Below are 15,273 nucleotides of genomic sequence, written 5' to 3'. Positions count from 1 at the left end.
AACCGTTACAAATCAAAACTTCACCCAGATTAATTTCTGATAGATTTCCTTCAGGTATTTGCAGGGGATAATAAGATAAGTTTTAACTAGTGTGAAACAAAGCTTCCTATCGGGCTCAGAAAGTAATACAAGTGAGCATGAGGGTGTACTTTTTGCAGAGGTTGTTCATTTCTAATATAATCCTAAATTGTGAAATTTACTATCTTCAGTAGTCCGGTGAGGGTCATGCAGTTTTTAATGGAATTTCAGTCTTCTTCATGCTTTGTAAGTAGGGCAAAGTCTTCCTTTCTATTTTCTTAGCTGTTAGAGCTGTGAAGCTTTTTCAAATCGATCAAGGCTTAAAATGTTTGGATGAATACATCCAGCCTTTTCGAATCATACCTGCCAACCCAGCGTTCAGACTAGCAGCCCTTTTGAATCATAAAGTGGTGGATTTCTCATTTTGCAAGAAAGATTTCTTTCCACAGCACATATCTTATGCAAAGCTCTGTTACTTACTTTGCAGGCAGGTGGACCACCTTTGGCACTATGCAAATAGAAAACCTGTAATGCTTTTTCGTTTAGTGATTCCTCTGAGGCAATAAAAAATGAATTGGTGTATCTTTGCATTGCCTTTTCATCTTCTGATAGAATCTACATTCAACAGAAACAAAGAAACCTGACATTTATGATACCCGTTTTTTTTTTCCCACAAAGATGTGACCAAAAAGAAGAGACTAATGCATTCCACTTGCACTTTTAATAATGATCTGTCTGTGCTGTACAATTTGCTGTATCCACAATTAATCGGCTGCATTTAAATCTGTCCGTGTGTACCCAGACATCGAGTTCAAAGAGGGGGATAAGCAACATGTCGTAGAGGTGGAAGTGCTATTTGATGGAGTCAGAGAAATGAGGGAAGCTTTCACCCTCCATCTCAAGCCTGATGAAAACATGGTGGCTGAAACTCAGGTCGGATATGTGCTTTACTATCACACAACAACCATAAGAAAAACAGCTATAAACATAAGAAAATTGTTCTGCTTTTACCGATATTTATCCAAATCAATCTAACTGAGATTAGAGATCTCTTTGTTTTGTTTTTTTTGTTGACCAGACAAACAGCAGCACTTTATTGAAATAAAAACATTTCACAGTACATAATAGATCAATTTAAGAAAGAAGAGGCCCAGATAGAGAGGAAAGAGAGGAGCAAAAGGAGAAGCTGGGAATTAACCATGGCTGTGAAATTAGAAACACATTCATTTATTAATCAGAGTGTCTTATTTGCGAACATCTTTGTCAGTAGGTCTCATCAGTCTTAAAACTATTCTTTTGAAACAGGTGACTAAAGTCATAGTTTACATCGAGGAGGCCAACAGCATGGCTGATGTCACCTTCCCCTCCTTGCCTCATGTCGTGTCGCTGCTCCATTATGATGATGTCGCTAGTACACGAACCAACCTCCACCCACCGGCCGGCTACCCAGTCATCTGTGTCACAGTGAGTCAAGCAACATTCAGGGAAACCTCTCTGGAGTTATCTTTGGAATGTAACTGAATTCAGTTGCTCACTTAGCCATAAAAAAAGCAAGAAAAAAAAAAATCTCAGCCCAGCTTTTAACTCAACAGGATATAGTCAAATTAGCTGTATCTTTTGCTGTGATGAATTTTGTAGAGAGTAATCAGTTTTCCCCCAGGACCCTTACTTTTCTTCAGCCCAAGTTAAACTGTCCTCCAGGTTTTGGCCAGCCTGTCATTAAAACACACATCACACAATTAAAGCCACAATCCTCTTGCTGTCACACACAAGTGAATCGCTTCCACTCTTGAAAACAGGCTCAGTGAGACCTTTAAGTGGATTCTTGTGATGTGTTAAGTTATTTGCTCCTCAGGTGACTGGTGTATGTGGTTAGGAGTGAGTGTGTGTGTGTGTGTGTGTGTGTGTGTGTGTGTGTGTGTGTGTGTGTGTGTGTGTGTGTGTGTGTGTGTGTGTGAGTGTGGAGGATGTGTGTACTGCACTGTGGTCAGCGGTATAGGAGGTTCCCTGAGGAGACAAAATGAAATAGTCTTGTCCATAATTTTTTTTAAAAAAAAGACAAGTAGTTGAGTTCTGCACCAGGAGGCTCAATGTCAACAGGTTAAAAGCAAATCCACAGAAACTCTTTAAAGCTTACTGCTTACATCCATTATCTCTGCATTGCTCGTTATTAAATAGCTAATTGTTAAGCTCTCAGCTAAAACATCTGGATTTTCTTGGCAACAGTCACGTACTTCTTTGAATTCTCATCCTCTATTTCTATCTGTCCTCCGGCATCTGTTGTATCTTTCCCATTTCTGCTCTCCCTGCTTACCCACCTACTCCCGCTGTGCTCACTATCCATCCTCCAGGCTTGCGACACAAAATACCCGGACTATGACAAGACAGGCTCTATCTGTGTCAGCGAACACATCAACAACACCTTGACCCGCTACCGCTGGCTCATCAGTGCCCCCGCTGGCCCTGATGGCGTCACCAGCCCTATGAGGGAGGTGGACTTTGACACGTTCTTTACATCCTCCAAGATGATCACATTGGACTCAGTTTACTTCCAGGCAGGCTCCAGGGTCCAGTGTGCTGCTAGGGCTGTTAATTCTGACGGGGATGAGGGTTTAGAGCTCAGCAGCCCCCTTGTCACCATCAGCCAGAAGGAAGGTGAGGGCTGAACAATGAATAATGCTCTGTGCATTTCCATTTTTCTAGAGAAACAATCAAATAGGGATTTGGCCTATTTTGCACTGCATAATGGTTTGTTCTCCAAGCATCCTTAATCTTCAGGAACAGTGCTTTTGAATGAATGCAAATCAGGAGTACAGCACAGCAATATAAAAGACAGTTAACACCTTTTCGTTGTTGACGATACAGGATTCTTTGCCCATTGTTTCTCAGCTTTTCACGACCTTTGAATTAAACTCTAAACAATAGAGGAGGAGCACTCTGATTCTTATGTAGAACTATCTATGCGAAAATACTCCCCTCAAAAAAAGGCTTTCAGTCCAAGTAAATTTGGAGGAAAAATGTACTAAAAGGAAGTAAAGTGCTCAGTACAGAAAAGTGGTACAATATCATAGTCATACATACTGATTTATAACTTATGCAGTTTAATGTTTTAGTAAAGCGTTGCTTAAAAGTTGGTGTTGTTGGAGTGTAGAATTTTTTAATGTTTTATTATATTTATTTAGCAGACGCCTATTAAAATTCTTTCAAAACAAGGCATTGGTTGCAACGTGGGATTCAGTATCTTTGCCCGAGGACATTTTGACATGTGAACCGCTGAAATTGATCATCAAACCAGCAACATCTAATTAAAGGAAAACCGCTCTATCTCCTGGGCTACAGCTACCGTGTCATGTTTCTACACAAATATGACCAAAAATGACACCAAATTTTCACACAAATCCTGAAAGCCAGTATAACGATTTCAATTAAACTAAAGGGAGTGGAATCAAATATAACATATCTATTGTTGGCACTATCTTTTGTTGGCAGTACTACGTGTGACGTCCTTGAACAACAATAACTACAACTTAAAAAAAATGGATTAAAACCGCCGTCATGACTTCAACTTGACCTACAAAAAACATTAACCCTACTTTTTCTCTAACCGTTAAAAACACTTTTTTATATTGCCTTGCTGTATGACCCACTTTTGTTAAGTTCTTAGGGAAAAAACCAGTTATTTAGAGTTAGCTGGTATAATCCAAAATTCACTATTCTTTCAAAGAGGGTAACCCATTCTGGCTCACCTGCAGTAGAATACTCTCAGATTATGATACAGCCTCTATGTTTCACAGAGGGCTTAAGGCTCTTAATGCTAGAATGCAGTTTATTCTTTTCTTCAAAACCCTCCCTTGCACACATTGTTCAGTGTTCTCCAGACTCATAACTTTGAATGTTAGCTGATGTAAGAAAGGACGTTGATTAGGTTGATATTACCATGTGCTCATTTGGTACTTACTAACATGTTCTTGAAGAGACCTTTGTTGGCCACGCCTGGGGTGTGTATGAAGGGCCATTAATTCCATCAATTTCTACACAATCTGATTGTCTTTAGAGATGGTTTTGTAACCTTTTCTAGCCTATTGATGACCAGTAACCCTATCTTACATGAGGATTTTAGAAACCCCCCTTTTCTCGCAGAAATAGATTTCCACAAATATTTTGTGAGAATCAAAAACAGAGACATCCCTATTTTTTTTCTAATAAACGAGTTACCTAAATCTTGTCTTGATTAAGAAAATACCTCGATCTAATTGCAAATGAGCTGCTAAACGTCCACACGTTTGCCCACTCAAAGATTTTCAATATATTTAGCATTTTTCCACAATACTGTCAATACGTAATCTTTTCAAGTCTATTCTCGGGGCTTGTGTAAATATTTTGTTATAGGTTTTATGTAACACTTTAAGTGATATTTATGCAGAAATATTGAAAATTATAATAAGGTCCCCATAGCTAAAGGGTTGACCTAATTTTTCGATACCATTTGATATGTGAATACGTTTCAGATTTGATAAGTTTAAACAAATGGCACAGGAATCGTTCTCACCTCTGACAACACCCGAAGTAAACCATAGCCCAGCGCTGCTACAAGTTGTGTGCTGTGAGAATTGGTCAGACCTATCACTCATTTCTCAAAATGGGGGGGAAAAAAACTTGCTCCTTTGCTGTTGCTATGCAATCAGTAATGCTGTGCTCATTCCACCTACACATCCTGAATCTAACAAGTTCAGACTTGCTCTCTCTGGGTGGTTGGAAGGTTTTTGGACAAATGTTGAAATGGCTGCCTGACTCAGTAATCATTCGGGCAGGTAATATGAAAAAACGATTTAACAGTATATCACACATGTAGAAATAACTAAATTACTTGTAGACACATTCATTCCTTGTGTTCAAAGTTCTCCAGCCCGTCCTTGAGTTCAAACTTTATTTCCTCTGCTCTTCTGTCATAAAAAGGCATGTGTCAACCGCGTAAGATGGGAACTGTTGGCGCTGAACCCTTCTCTGCCAAGTTACGCTACACAGGAGCAGACGACTTGAAACACCCCAACCTCATCAAAGTGACTGTAACCATGCCTCATATAGATGGTAGGTTGGAGCTGGAGGCAGGACTGTTTCCACGGATGAGGTGAAGTGTAATGTGGTGTGTGTAATAGTCACATCTGGGGATCCTTAGGAGCATGACAATTGGAATATAGACTTCGCCAGACCATGTTGAACCCCACCGTAGAAATAGTTCAGTTACTTAAAATTCTTTCAGCGTTGTCTTTTTAGAGTTTGTTCTTTATTTTCTTCTGCTTCCCTCCCCCAGCTTCTCTCACCGGCTTCTTTGGCATATATATATATTTTTTTAGTAATAATTGCTCTAACTATCAAAGATAGCTCTACAATCCTGGATTTCTCTCTCTTTTCCCTGCAGGTATGCTTCCAGTCGTCTCCACTCGCCCCCTCATGAACTTTGACTTGACTCTCAGCCTTGACGGAACCCGCGTTGGAAATCATCGCTGCTCCAACTTGCTTGACTACAATGAGGTCACCACGGGTCACGGTTTCATCACTGCTTCGTTGCGCAGCCCTGAAAGTATGGGAGACTCGGCACCCTATCAGTTCAGCGGTGCTCTGCGGGGGAACGGCACGTTGCGCTTCTACAGGAATCTCAACCTGGAGGCCTGTCTCTGGGAGTTTACCAGCTACTACCATATGTCTGAGCTGCTTACGGACTGTGGAGGAACCATTGGCACGGATGGACAGGTGTGTGTGTGATCTTTGTCCGAAACGTAAAAATGCTCATCTGCTTGACCTTTCACCTTTGTGTTTGTTTGTGTCTGCCTGTATGTGTGTTCCTGTGTGTAGGCTCAGTTTATTCACAGCCCTCTGAATGAGCAGGACGCACAGACAGAGCGACACCGTCTCTGTTTGCTTGCATTTTATGTCTCATTCACTGCATGTTTGTGTGTGTGTGTGTTTTTGTGTGTGTGTGTTTGCCAGCTTTGTACACCAACTTTTGATGGACAGCTTTTAGTTTGAAGGCACACACATGCACATGGAAACACGCACACTCAAACAAGGTATTTTCAGCCTGCCAGTCATTCTCCTAATGCTCACTTACTGCTCACAGCACTGACGCTTGGATTCTCATAAATAGTGTTTATGAATAAAGGAAAACACTTTGTTTGAAGTCTCCGATATCTCCAGCAATATCCTGTTAACGTTCATGTCAGCAGAGGAGTCAGAGAATGCTTCCAAATTTGGGCATTTTGACCTGCTGTCTCTACTCTACTGTGTGTTGTTGTGGGCTGGGACTCAGACCCTTGCTCCCTTGCTCCCTTGCTCCCTTGCTCCCTTGCTCCCTTGCTCCCTTGCTCATGTCCTGCAGCTCTTTTGTCTTCCTCCAGCCTTTGATCTTTGAGCTTCTTTTTTTGCTTAGCAGACTGGTGTGTGTGCCTGATTTTGATTCCATGTTTGTGTGTGCATGTGACAGAGAAAGAGAGAGACAAAGGAGATGGAGAGGAAGTAAAAACACTTCTCTCCAGAGAGAACCACTTGCATGCATTAGTAATACATGATGCACATCATCATCCACCAGACCTCAAGTCCCTGTTTGTTTGGAGCGGTAGCTGTTGCTTATAGGTCAAAGATTATTTTCAGTTGAAAGATAAAAAGGAAAAATGCCTTATAAACACCAACTTTTATGAACTACAGAGCATAGAACAATAAAATGATTCACCAAACAAGCTACTCAATAGCGATTTTTGCATAAATGCTTAGTTATTTAGTTGATCTCTGAAATCCTTAAATCTTAATTTCAAAAGGGTGAAAACTGAACCTCCATTGTCTTTATTCTCTCCCATTAAGAATGATTTGAAATGTTGTAGGCTGTCTTTCTAGGATTATTAAAAGTCTACTTCTGATTTGTGAAGGTTCTGTCAGATTATTTCTGTTTGCAAAGATATTCTACCAGACCAGATTCTATAATGCCTGTCTTCAGTTGGCAAAGAACGAGTGACTCTTTGTTTCTCTTGAGAGTTTATCCTCTCCAGTTTGGTAATTGACCATGCAAATTGACACATTTTCACTGCTAATCGAACAAAGAGAATTTTGTGCCATTTTGTCCAGTTTGTATCAAATCAAATCAAAATCAAATTTATATAGCACATTTCATGTACAAACAATTCAAAGTGCTTTACAGAAAATAAAAGCATTGCAGCAGGGAGTGGAAGAAGCATTGAAATACATAAAAGAATATAAAGAGAAACAAATAAAATCATTTAAATGCATTTAAAAACAAGCAACAGTCAAGATAAGTTCAAAGATATCGTGCAGATTTCATGCATAGACACATGAGAAAAGAAATGTTTTTAACCTGGATTTAAAAATGTCTCCATTTGGTGAAAGTTTAATCTCCACTGGCAGTTTGTTCCACTTGTTTGCAGCATAACAGCTAAATGCTGCTTCTCCATGTTTAGTCTGGACTCTGGACTGGACCAGCTGACCTGAGTCCTTGGATCTAAGAGCTCTGCTGGCTTTATATTCTCTGAACATATCACAGATTGTAAACCATCAGCAGGCTTTTAAAATCTATTCTGTGACTGACTGGAAGCCAGAGTAAAGATTTTAAAACTGCTGTGATGTGTTCAGATCTCTTAGTCCGGGTTAAAACTCCAGCAGCAGCGTTCTGGATGAGCTGCAGATGTTTAATGCTCTTTTTGGGAAGTCCAGTTGAAAGAGCGTTACAGTGATGGAGTCTGCTGGAGATGAACGCATGGAATTTGTAACACAAATTCTGGCTTTTTGTCAAATTTGCGGATAACATATTGTTGTAAACATCTTTCGAGCCAATAAAAAATGTCAAAAAAAGAGTTGGTGAACAGAGACACCTAGTGGTGGCCTTGTAGAACTACATGCAATACTTGCTCCATTTATTTATTTTCTTTTATCTTATTTTCTTTTAGCTGTTTATCTATTTGATTTACCAAAAGCTGAAGAAGAAATTGTTGACAAATTATTTGCATAAGATGAGTTAATCACTTATATTCACTGATTACATATGCACTTTATCTATGACCAAAATGCAGTTTTTAAATGCTTGTAAAAATAAAGTTTTTTGTTCTATATGAAATGAAATAACAATATGAGTCCACATCACTGCCCACTATAGTTCTTTGAATATGGCACAGGAAGACTTCTCTGTATTTTGACTACACTGAGTAGGAGTGATAGAGTTCAAACACGTTGTGGGGGAGAACATTGTGTTCATCTGTTACATATTCTCTGCACTTACTATAGCTCTGGACCTACAATCATTACTACATGTAGAAGAATGTTGTGCTTTTTGTGGTACAGCTGCAACCAACAGCCAAGTAAATGAGCATTGTTTGTTGTCAATTTTGAATTTTGTTGTCTTATATATAATCATTGGCCTAACAAAAGCAAAACACACCTTAAAGATGTCTGCGTGCAATTGTCTGACTTCTCTTGAAGAAGAAATCAAAGCAGTTTTTTTCGACTCATTGCCAATTAAAACATCTTCACAGGTGCTGAACCTGGTCCAGTCTTACGTGACCCTGCGTGTGCCTCTCTACGTGTCATACGTGTTCCACTCCCCCGTGGGCACTGGCGGCTGGCAACACTTTGATCTGCAATCAGAGCTGCGCCTTACTTTCGTGTACGACACAGCCATTCTCTGGAAGGATGGCATTGGCAGCCCACCGCAGGCAGAGCTACAGGGTAAAGTTACCAAGACTGAAAGAAAATCAGGGCTTGCGTTTCATAAAAAAAACACAAGGGCTCTTGTAAAGTTTTGCATACTCGTGTGTTTTTTTCCCCTCCAGGTTCATTATATCCCACGAGTATGCGCATCAACGAGCAGGGACGTTTGGTGGTTAATTTCCGTACAAAGGCTCATTTCAGGGGTCTGTTTGTGGACTCTCATTCGTCGGGCAGAATTAAAAGAGCTGGTGAGACTAATAGATATTGTGATAATATCAGCTTTGCTATTCCTCAAAAATTGGGGCCAAAACCTACTGGAGAGATTTTAATTAAATTTTTTAATAGTGTGCACCTTTGATTTTTTTAGGATCAGTTTTCTTTTATAAACTTCTCACAAACTTTCTGTAGCAACCTCCACTTCGTCCATCGTGATGAGTGTGGACCACCCTGGCTTGACGTTTAACCTCACCTTAGTGAGGAGTGAGCCCACCTACAACCAACCAGTCCAGCAGTGGACCTTCATCTCAGACTTTGCGGTAAGACCGCAGACATTTATTTTTTCTACAGCAGAGAGACAGGCCTACATGAACTGACAATTATGAATGTGTCCCATACAGGTGAGAGACTATTCCGGGACCTACACAGTGAAGCTGACCCCCTGTACAACAGCCCAGAACATGGAATACACTGTTCCACCCATCTGCAGTCCAAGAGAGACGGTCACTTTTGACCTTGATATTAGATTCCAGCAAGTGAGCGAGTCTTACTTAAGAAGATCCTGTTTTTGTCAGCAGCTCTCTGTGTTCTTCATATACTTACTGTCTGCATACTTGTTTAGGTGAGTGACCCAGTCGCGCTGGAATTCAGTCTGAATACTCAGATGTTCTTGCTCTCCAAGAGAAGCCTTTGGCTCTCTGATGGATCAATGGGTTTTGGTCAAGAAAGTGATGTAGCATTTTCTGAGGGTAAGATTTTACATTCTTCCATTTTTCACATTTTGTCTTTTTTATTACTGACATTTCAAACTGAGTTTTTAGAATTTGGCCCTTTCATTGATCATAACAATGCTCTCCAGTTATTTGACCTGAACTTTAACAAGCCTGTACTTCAAAGAAAGAAAACAATAAAGGGGTTGTGCTTTTGGTCTTAGTTGGCAGCAGACTTGCAGTATACAGATTTGCAGTTCACTAACTAAAAGATACAAAGAGGATTCACACAGGATAAATCACTTCTCTCAGGTGATACAATATATGGTCGCGTCATGGTGGATCCTGTGCAGAATCTGGGAGATTCTTTCTTCTGCAGCATAGAGAAGGTTTTCCTCTGTACTGGTGCTGATGGATATGTCCCCAAGTATAACCCGACCAAGTTTGAGTTTGGCTGCCTGGCTGACTCACCTTCACTGCTTTATAGGTTCAAGATTCTGGTGAGTATATTGAGGTTTTTACTGTTGAAATTTCACCAAGTGTTTTAATTGTGTTACTTCTGTGGAGTTTATGTTTTTCCCCTTCAATCTCACCTGTCTCACTAGGACAAGGCTCAGCCAGAGACTCAGGCACATGCGTTTGGTGATGTCAACTTTAATGCTGTGCTGGCAGTAGATGATCCGTCGGCTATGTCTCTGGTCAGACAACCAGGGTCTGATGGCTTTAGACTGGACTCCACAGCCATGTTCCAGGTCTAATATAAATAAACTGTTTCTTCTAATATGCTTTGTCTTGACTTTGGTGGGAGGTTCTACTCTAACATCTACCTTTTTTCAAAATCTGGAATTTTGGATCCTTAATTGGGGGTCCTAGCAGCAAAGCTGCAGGAACCCATTGAAATAGTAGCTTTTCTTATTATTCTTCTACTTTCCGCTGCAATTGAAGTCTATGGCAGCCCCATTAACGCTATGGTAAAAAGTTGTGAAATTTGGCACACGTAATCAGCCAAGTGCCAAGAAATTTCATGGCCCAAGAGCTTACTCTCTAGCGCCACCAACACGCCAAAGTTCAACGTGCATTCAGCCTAATAACTTTGGACTACTTAGTCCAAATTTCACAAATGAGGCATCGTTGGAATCCTTGGATCAACGCACCCTATGACGTCAATTTGCGTATGCCTAGATTTTCCGCCATTTTGAATTTAATCAAAAAGCTTTAAAAAAGCATTTCAGGCCACGCCTATTGGCCAATCTCCACGAGACTTGGCACATAGATTCTTAAGACCAAGCCACACAAAAGTTATTGTGTGGCATTTTAAATTAGGCTTCCGTTGTTCCATAAAAGCCAATCAAACTCGAGGTTGACGCCGCCAAACTGGAAGTGAGGCCATATCTTGGCAACCGATTAATATTATAACGTCAAACTTCTAACACAGACTCATTACCACTGCGGAAAGAGGTCCAAGAAGTTTGGTGACATTTGGCCTATAGAGGGCGCTATATCTAGCAAAAAGACTATTTTGCTCATATCTTTGGACTACTTGGTCCACATTTCACAAATGAGGTACCGTTGGAATTCCCTGGATATAGACAAGGTCAACGCACCTCATGACGTCATCTGCGCCATCTTGGATTGTCCGCCATTTTGAATTTAATCGAAAACCTTCAAAAAGCATTTCAGGCCACTGAGATTGTCCAATCTCCACGGGACTTGGCACATAGCATCTTCAGACCAAGCCGCACATGAGCTATCATGTGGATTTATTTATTTCACTTCCGTTTAACCACGGCAGCCAATCAAACAGGACATTTGGCCGTATCTCTGCGATGCATTGATGTATTGATGCCAAACTTAGTGCATGGACTCACGGCCCCTTCCTTAGCAGCCCAAGCCTTGCCTATTCTGCCATTCTGCTAGGACCCCCACATCGCTGCTTGCAGCTATATTTCTGTATGCATTTTTTCATGTGACAAATTTCAGATGAATTAAAGGGATTGTTCGCCTCTTTTGACATGAAGATGTATGACATCCCATACTAGCAATATAATTTATGAACATTGACTTACCTCGCGCTGCGTCCTGTAAGCCGAGTTCCAGCCTCGTTTTGGCGTTGACGATGCAAATGTATTACTCTTTTGAACGCATATTGTTTTGAGAAGCAAGATGCTTTATTTTCGGGACCCTAGCAAACTAGCCGGACTACCTTCGTCAACGCCAAAACAAGGCTGGAACTCGGCTCACAGGACGCAGCAGGGGGTAAGAAAATGTTCATAAATGATGTTGCTAATATGGGATGTCATACAGCTTCATGTCAAAAGAGGCAAACTATCCCTTTAAGTAGCACCTGTTCTTAAAATCAACCTAATTTTGTGTTCTCCTCAGGTTGCTGCAGGCCGTGAATGGTACATACACACCATTTACACAGTCCGCTCCAAAGAGAATGCCAACAGAGGCATTGGAAAGCGCAGCCTTGAGTACCACTCCTTTGTTTCAACGAGCAGCGAGCTGGCCGTAGTGTCATCGAGTGCAAAAGGCAATCGCTGGAGGAGGTCAGCAGGCGATGAAATCACAGCAATCGCTGAGGATATTGGAATAGACAACAGCCGTGGTACCAACATTATGCACATTGCCTTGGACCGCACTAAACGAAGGTCAGGCGGGTCGAATGAGCTGTTTGCTGGTGGGCAGGAGCCTAGTGAGCTGAATGCAGAGGAGGAAGAGGAGGGTCTGGTCACTGTGGTTGGGGCACTGGTGGGGTTGCTGCTGACTGTCCTTATTATTGTCACCGTCGCACTGGTTCTGAGATCCAGACAGAAGGATGGGAAGGAGGTATGGAGGGAAGGGGTGCAGGAGGTGGTGAAAGGATCTGTGAGTACCGAGCCCATGTTGGTGGTGAGGATGCAAGACTGTCACAACAGCTCAGAAGTCTGAGGAAGGAATGCATGGATGGACAAAAGGGCATATGGGATATGTGGAGGGGTTGTTTTTTAAAAAAAAATTTGATTTTCTTTTGTTCCTTTTTTTCTTTCTTTCTTTTTCTTTTTTTTATCACTTTTTTATCACTTACAATGAATTTATTTCATAAGACCAAAAATTGACATTTCTCAAATCTGTTGTTAAGTGTGTGTTGTTGGGGCATATTCCTACAATATAGAATGAATTCGAGAGCAAACGGCACAGCACACCCATTTACTGTTTTTTATTCATCATTACAACTTGTGCTGCTCGTAGCATGGTGTTTCCTGTCTGTTGTACTGGCTTTATGGTATTGAAGTGCCTGAAGAAACTGCATTACTTCAGGGTGGTCCCAGCTACCTGGAGAACATTTTTCGTATGGCGACAGTCAAGCAGGCCAAGTCAAAGATGTAGTGCTATAGGTGCACTTCAGGCAAAGGACACTATGTGATCGCCATGCCACTTAAAGGAACAGTTCCCCTCAAAAAGAGCACTGATATAACTGATATGTTGCTAAGTCAGTCAAAATGATACTGAACAATGTGAGCTGTAGCACTTTGGTGTTCACTCTTGTGAACTTTTCTACAGCCTGCAAATGATTTCTAAAGATAAGCCATGAATTATTTTCTTAATTTTAGAAACTTACCAACAGCAGCACAGATGTAAAAGTGCAGCATGTATTCTGTCATCTTATTTGCTGTCCTCAGAACTGCGACGAACTCTGTCGACTGACAGAGAATGACATTGTTTTTGACAATGAAAGGTGCATATTGGACTTCCGTAACCATGCTGCATGACTACATGTATGTTCATTCTGGGGTGAACTGCGCCTTTAAGACGGTTCATTTTGATGTGAAACCTTTGCCGTGACAGTCATTCTAGATTTAAACAATCTATGATGGAAAACACAAAGACAAGATGGTACCGCTTGTATCTTATCTGTGAACTGTATCTCTCCTGGAGATGATCACAACTGCTGATAGAATTTATGTTAATTAACGAGCTAAGCACCAAATCATTTGTTGTTGTTTTTTTGTCCACTGTTCTTTGTTTTGTTTATTTTACAGTACATACTGTAACGTGTAACATTTCTCGCTGCTGAATTTGGATGACTCACATTGTTTTAGTTTTTTTTTTGTAAAACTGCACTCCAATTTGGTTACTTACTTATTGACTCAGTTGTGAGTTTACGATTTATCATGGCTTCATGTACCAACCTCGGTGTTGTTGATTCACGATGTGTTTCTGTAATATCGTCATATTCACTAACATTAGACAGGGGGTCGAGTTTAAAAACACTGGCTAAAGTATGAATAATTAAAGACACTCATCTCAGGAGTCATTTCTTTTGCAGAGAATGGGCTGTGTGTTGTAACACAATTTACTCTTGTTGACGGAGGAGAATCTTTACATGGCCACTTTCAACTCCCAGAGTTACATTGCTAAGACATTTGGTGCTGTGAACATGCAAATACTGTGTCCACATCCAAATATTTGACCCCCTCACACACATTATGTTCATCTAAGCTTTATGTGTCACTGGTGTGTTCCAATGTTTCACCTCTTTTTGGGGTTTTTTTCAGACAAATGGTGCAAACAAAAGAGCTGCTTACATATCACGGTGACAAATAACACAGTTGGGCCAATTTGTTATTTTCTCACAATTTTGTTGATATCACTGGTAAGATTTATTGTTTATGTGTATTGTTAAACCTGTGTCTTACTCTGCTATGATTATACAACATGCTGAGATCAGTGTTCCTTGTATGTGTCCATGGTGCTCTTAGTCATCATTGTATAATTATTTCTGATATTTTTCAGGATTAGCCAGTTGAAACAGTGGGGGATGTGAAGATTTGAAAGCCAGCTGAAACCCAGCTGGAATTTTTTTTTTTTCCCTTTAATGTGGTCCTGGTGAATTTGGAAATATCACCATATCTGACATCAAATGCACCTTGTTGCATCAGATCTTTCACTTGCCAATACAAGCTATGCAATGTTATGTATATCCCACAGCCTGTGATCCACATGTATACAACGATTTCAGCACAAACATTCAAATGTGATATTCACTCTGTGTGTCTTTTTATGAATGGATTTTTATGTATATGTAATTAGAATAAATATTGTTTACTGGTGCCTGCTGGTAGGCTTTTACTTTTATTAATTGATATATTTTTACATTCACATTCTTTTTTACATCTTAATATATAGCCTATATATTTATATAGTAGTTATAGTATTTTTTTTTATATAGTAGTTATAGTATTTTTTTTTTTTTAACCAAATAGAAAATAACAAATTTCCTGTATTAGAATTAGCTGCCTTCTATTGACAGGAAGGCCCTTATTGCCGAATGTTTACATTCACTGTAAATCAAAATTATTCAGCAGAATCCAACCACAAAGCAACTCAGCATCTTCTAAAACACGATATGCATTGATAAAAAAAAAATTAACCTAAAAAAGGAGGAAAAAAAGACTCAGTACCGTAATAGTTATTATTAATCAATTACACTACCTTCAATTTAATTCAGTCATAGATTTTATATAAAGAGGAAATACCTAAAAAAAAATACCCCACTTCATCATTCAGTGACATAATCAAATACAACTGTAGACGACGAATTCATGACATCTGCATAGATTTTGAATTTCCATTGCAT

General features: G+C 40.1%; 1 protein-coding gene across 1 annotated transcript in view; it reads left to right on the top strand.

The window, feature by feature from the left end:
* The window catches only part of frem2a (FRAS1 related extracellular matrix 2a), a 114,450-nt gene extending 99,712 nt beyond the window's left edge, over nucleotides 1-14,738 (top strand). Inside the window, exons 12-24 of the mRNA XM_075487640.1 lie at nucleotides 821-951; nucleotides 1,324-1,482; nucleotides 2,370-2,673; nucleotides 4,975-5,106; nucleotides 5,438-5,769; nucleotides 8,553-8,745; nucleotides 8,850-8,975; nucleotides 9,136-9,263; nucleotides 9,345-9,479; nucleotides 9,566-9,692; nucleotides 9,966-10,153; nucleotides 10,259-10,405; nucleotides 12,036-14,738. Coding sequence (XP_075343755.1) covers nucleotides 821-951; nucleotides 1,324-1,482; nucleotides 2,370-2,673; nucleotides 4,975-5,106; nucleotides 5,438-5,769; nucleotides 8,553-8,745; nucleotides 8,850-8,975; nucleotides 9,136-9,263; nucleotides 9,345-9,479; nucleotides 9,566-9,692; nucleotides 9,966-10,153; nucleotides 10,259-10,405; nucleotides 12,036-12,584 — 2,651 coding nt within the window. The 3' untranslated portion in view covers nucleotides 12,585-14,738. The remainder of the gene's footprint in view (nucleotides 1-820; nucleotides 952-1,323; nucleotides 1,483-2,369; nucleotides 2,674-4,974; nucleotides 5,107-5,437; nucleotides 5,770-8,552; nucleotides 8,746-8,849; nucleotides 8,976-9,135; nucleotides 9,264-9,344; nucleotides 9,480-9,565; nucleotides 9,693-9,965; nucleotides 10,154-10,258; nucleotides 10,406-12,035) is intronic.
* The last annotated feature ends 535 nt before the right edge of the window (nucleotides 14,739-15,273 follow it).

This window comes from Odontesthes bonariensis, chromosome 16 (assembly GCF_027942865.1).
Source record: "Odontesthes bonariensis isolate fOdoBon6 chromosome 16, fOdoBon6.hap1, whole genome shotgun sequence".
Classification (NCBI taxonomy): domain Eukaryota; kingdom Metazoa; phylum Chordata; class Actinopteri; order Atheriniformes; family Atherinopsidae; genus Odontesthes; species Odontesthes bonariensis.
Note: the sequence above shows the minus strand (reverse complement) of the source record. Positions and strands in the feature narration are given on the sequence as shown.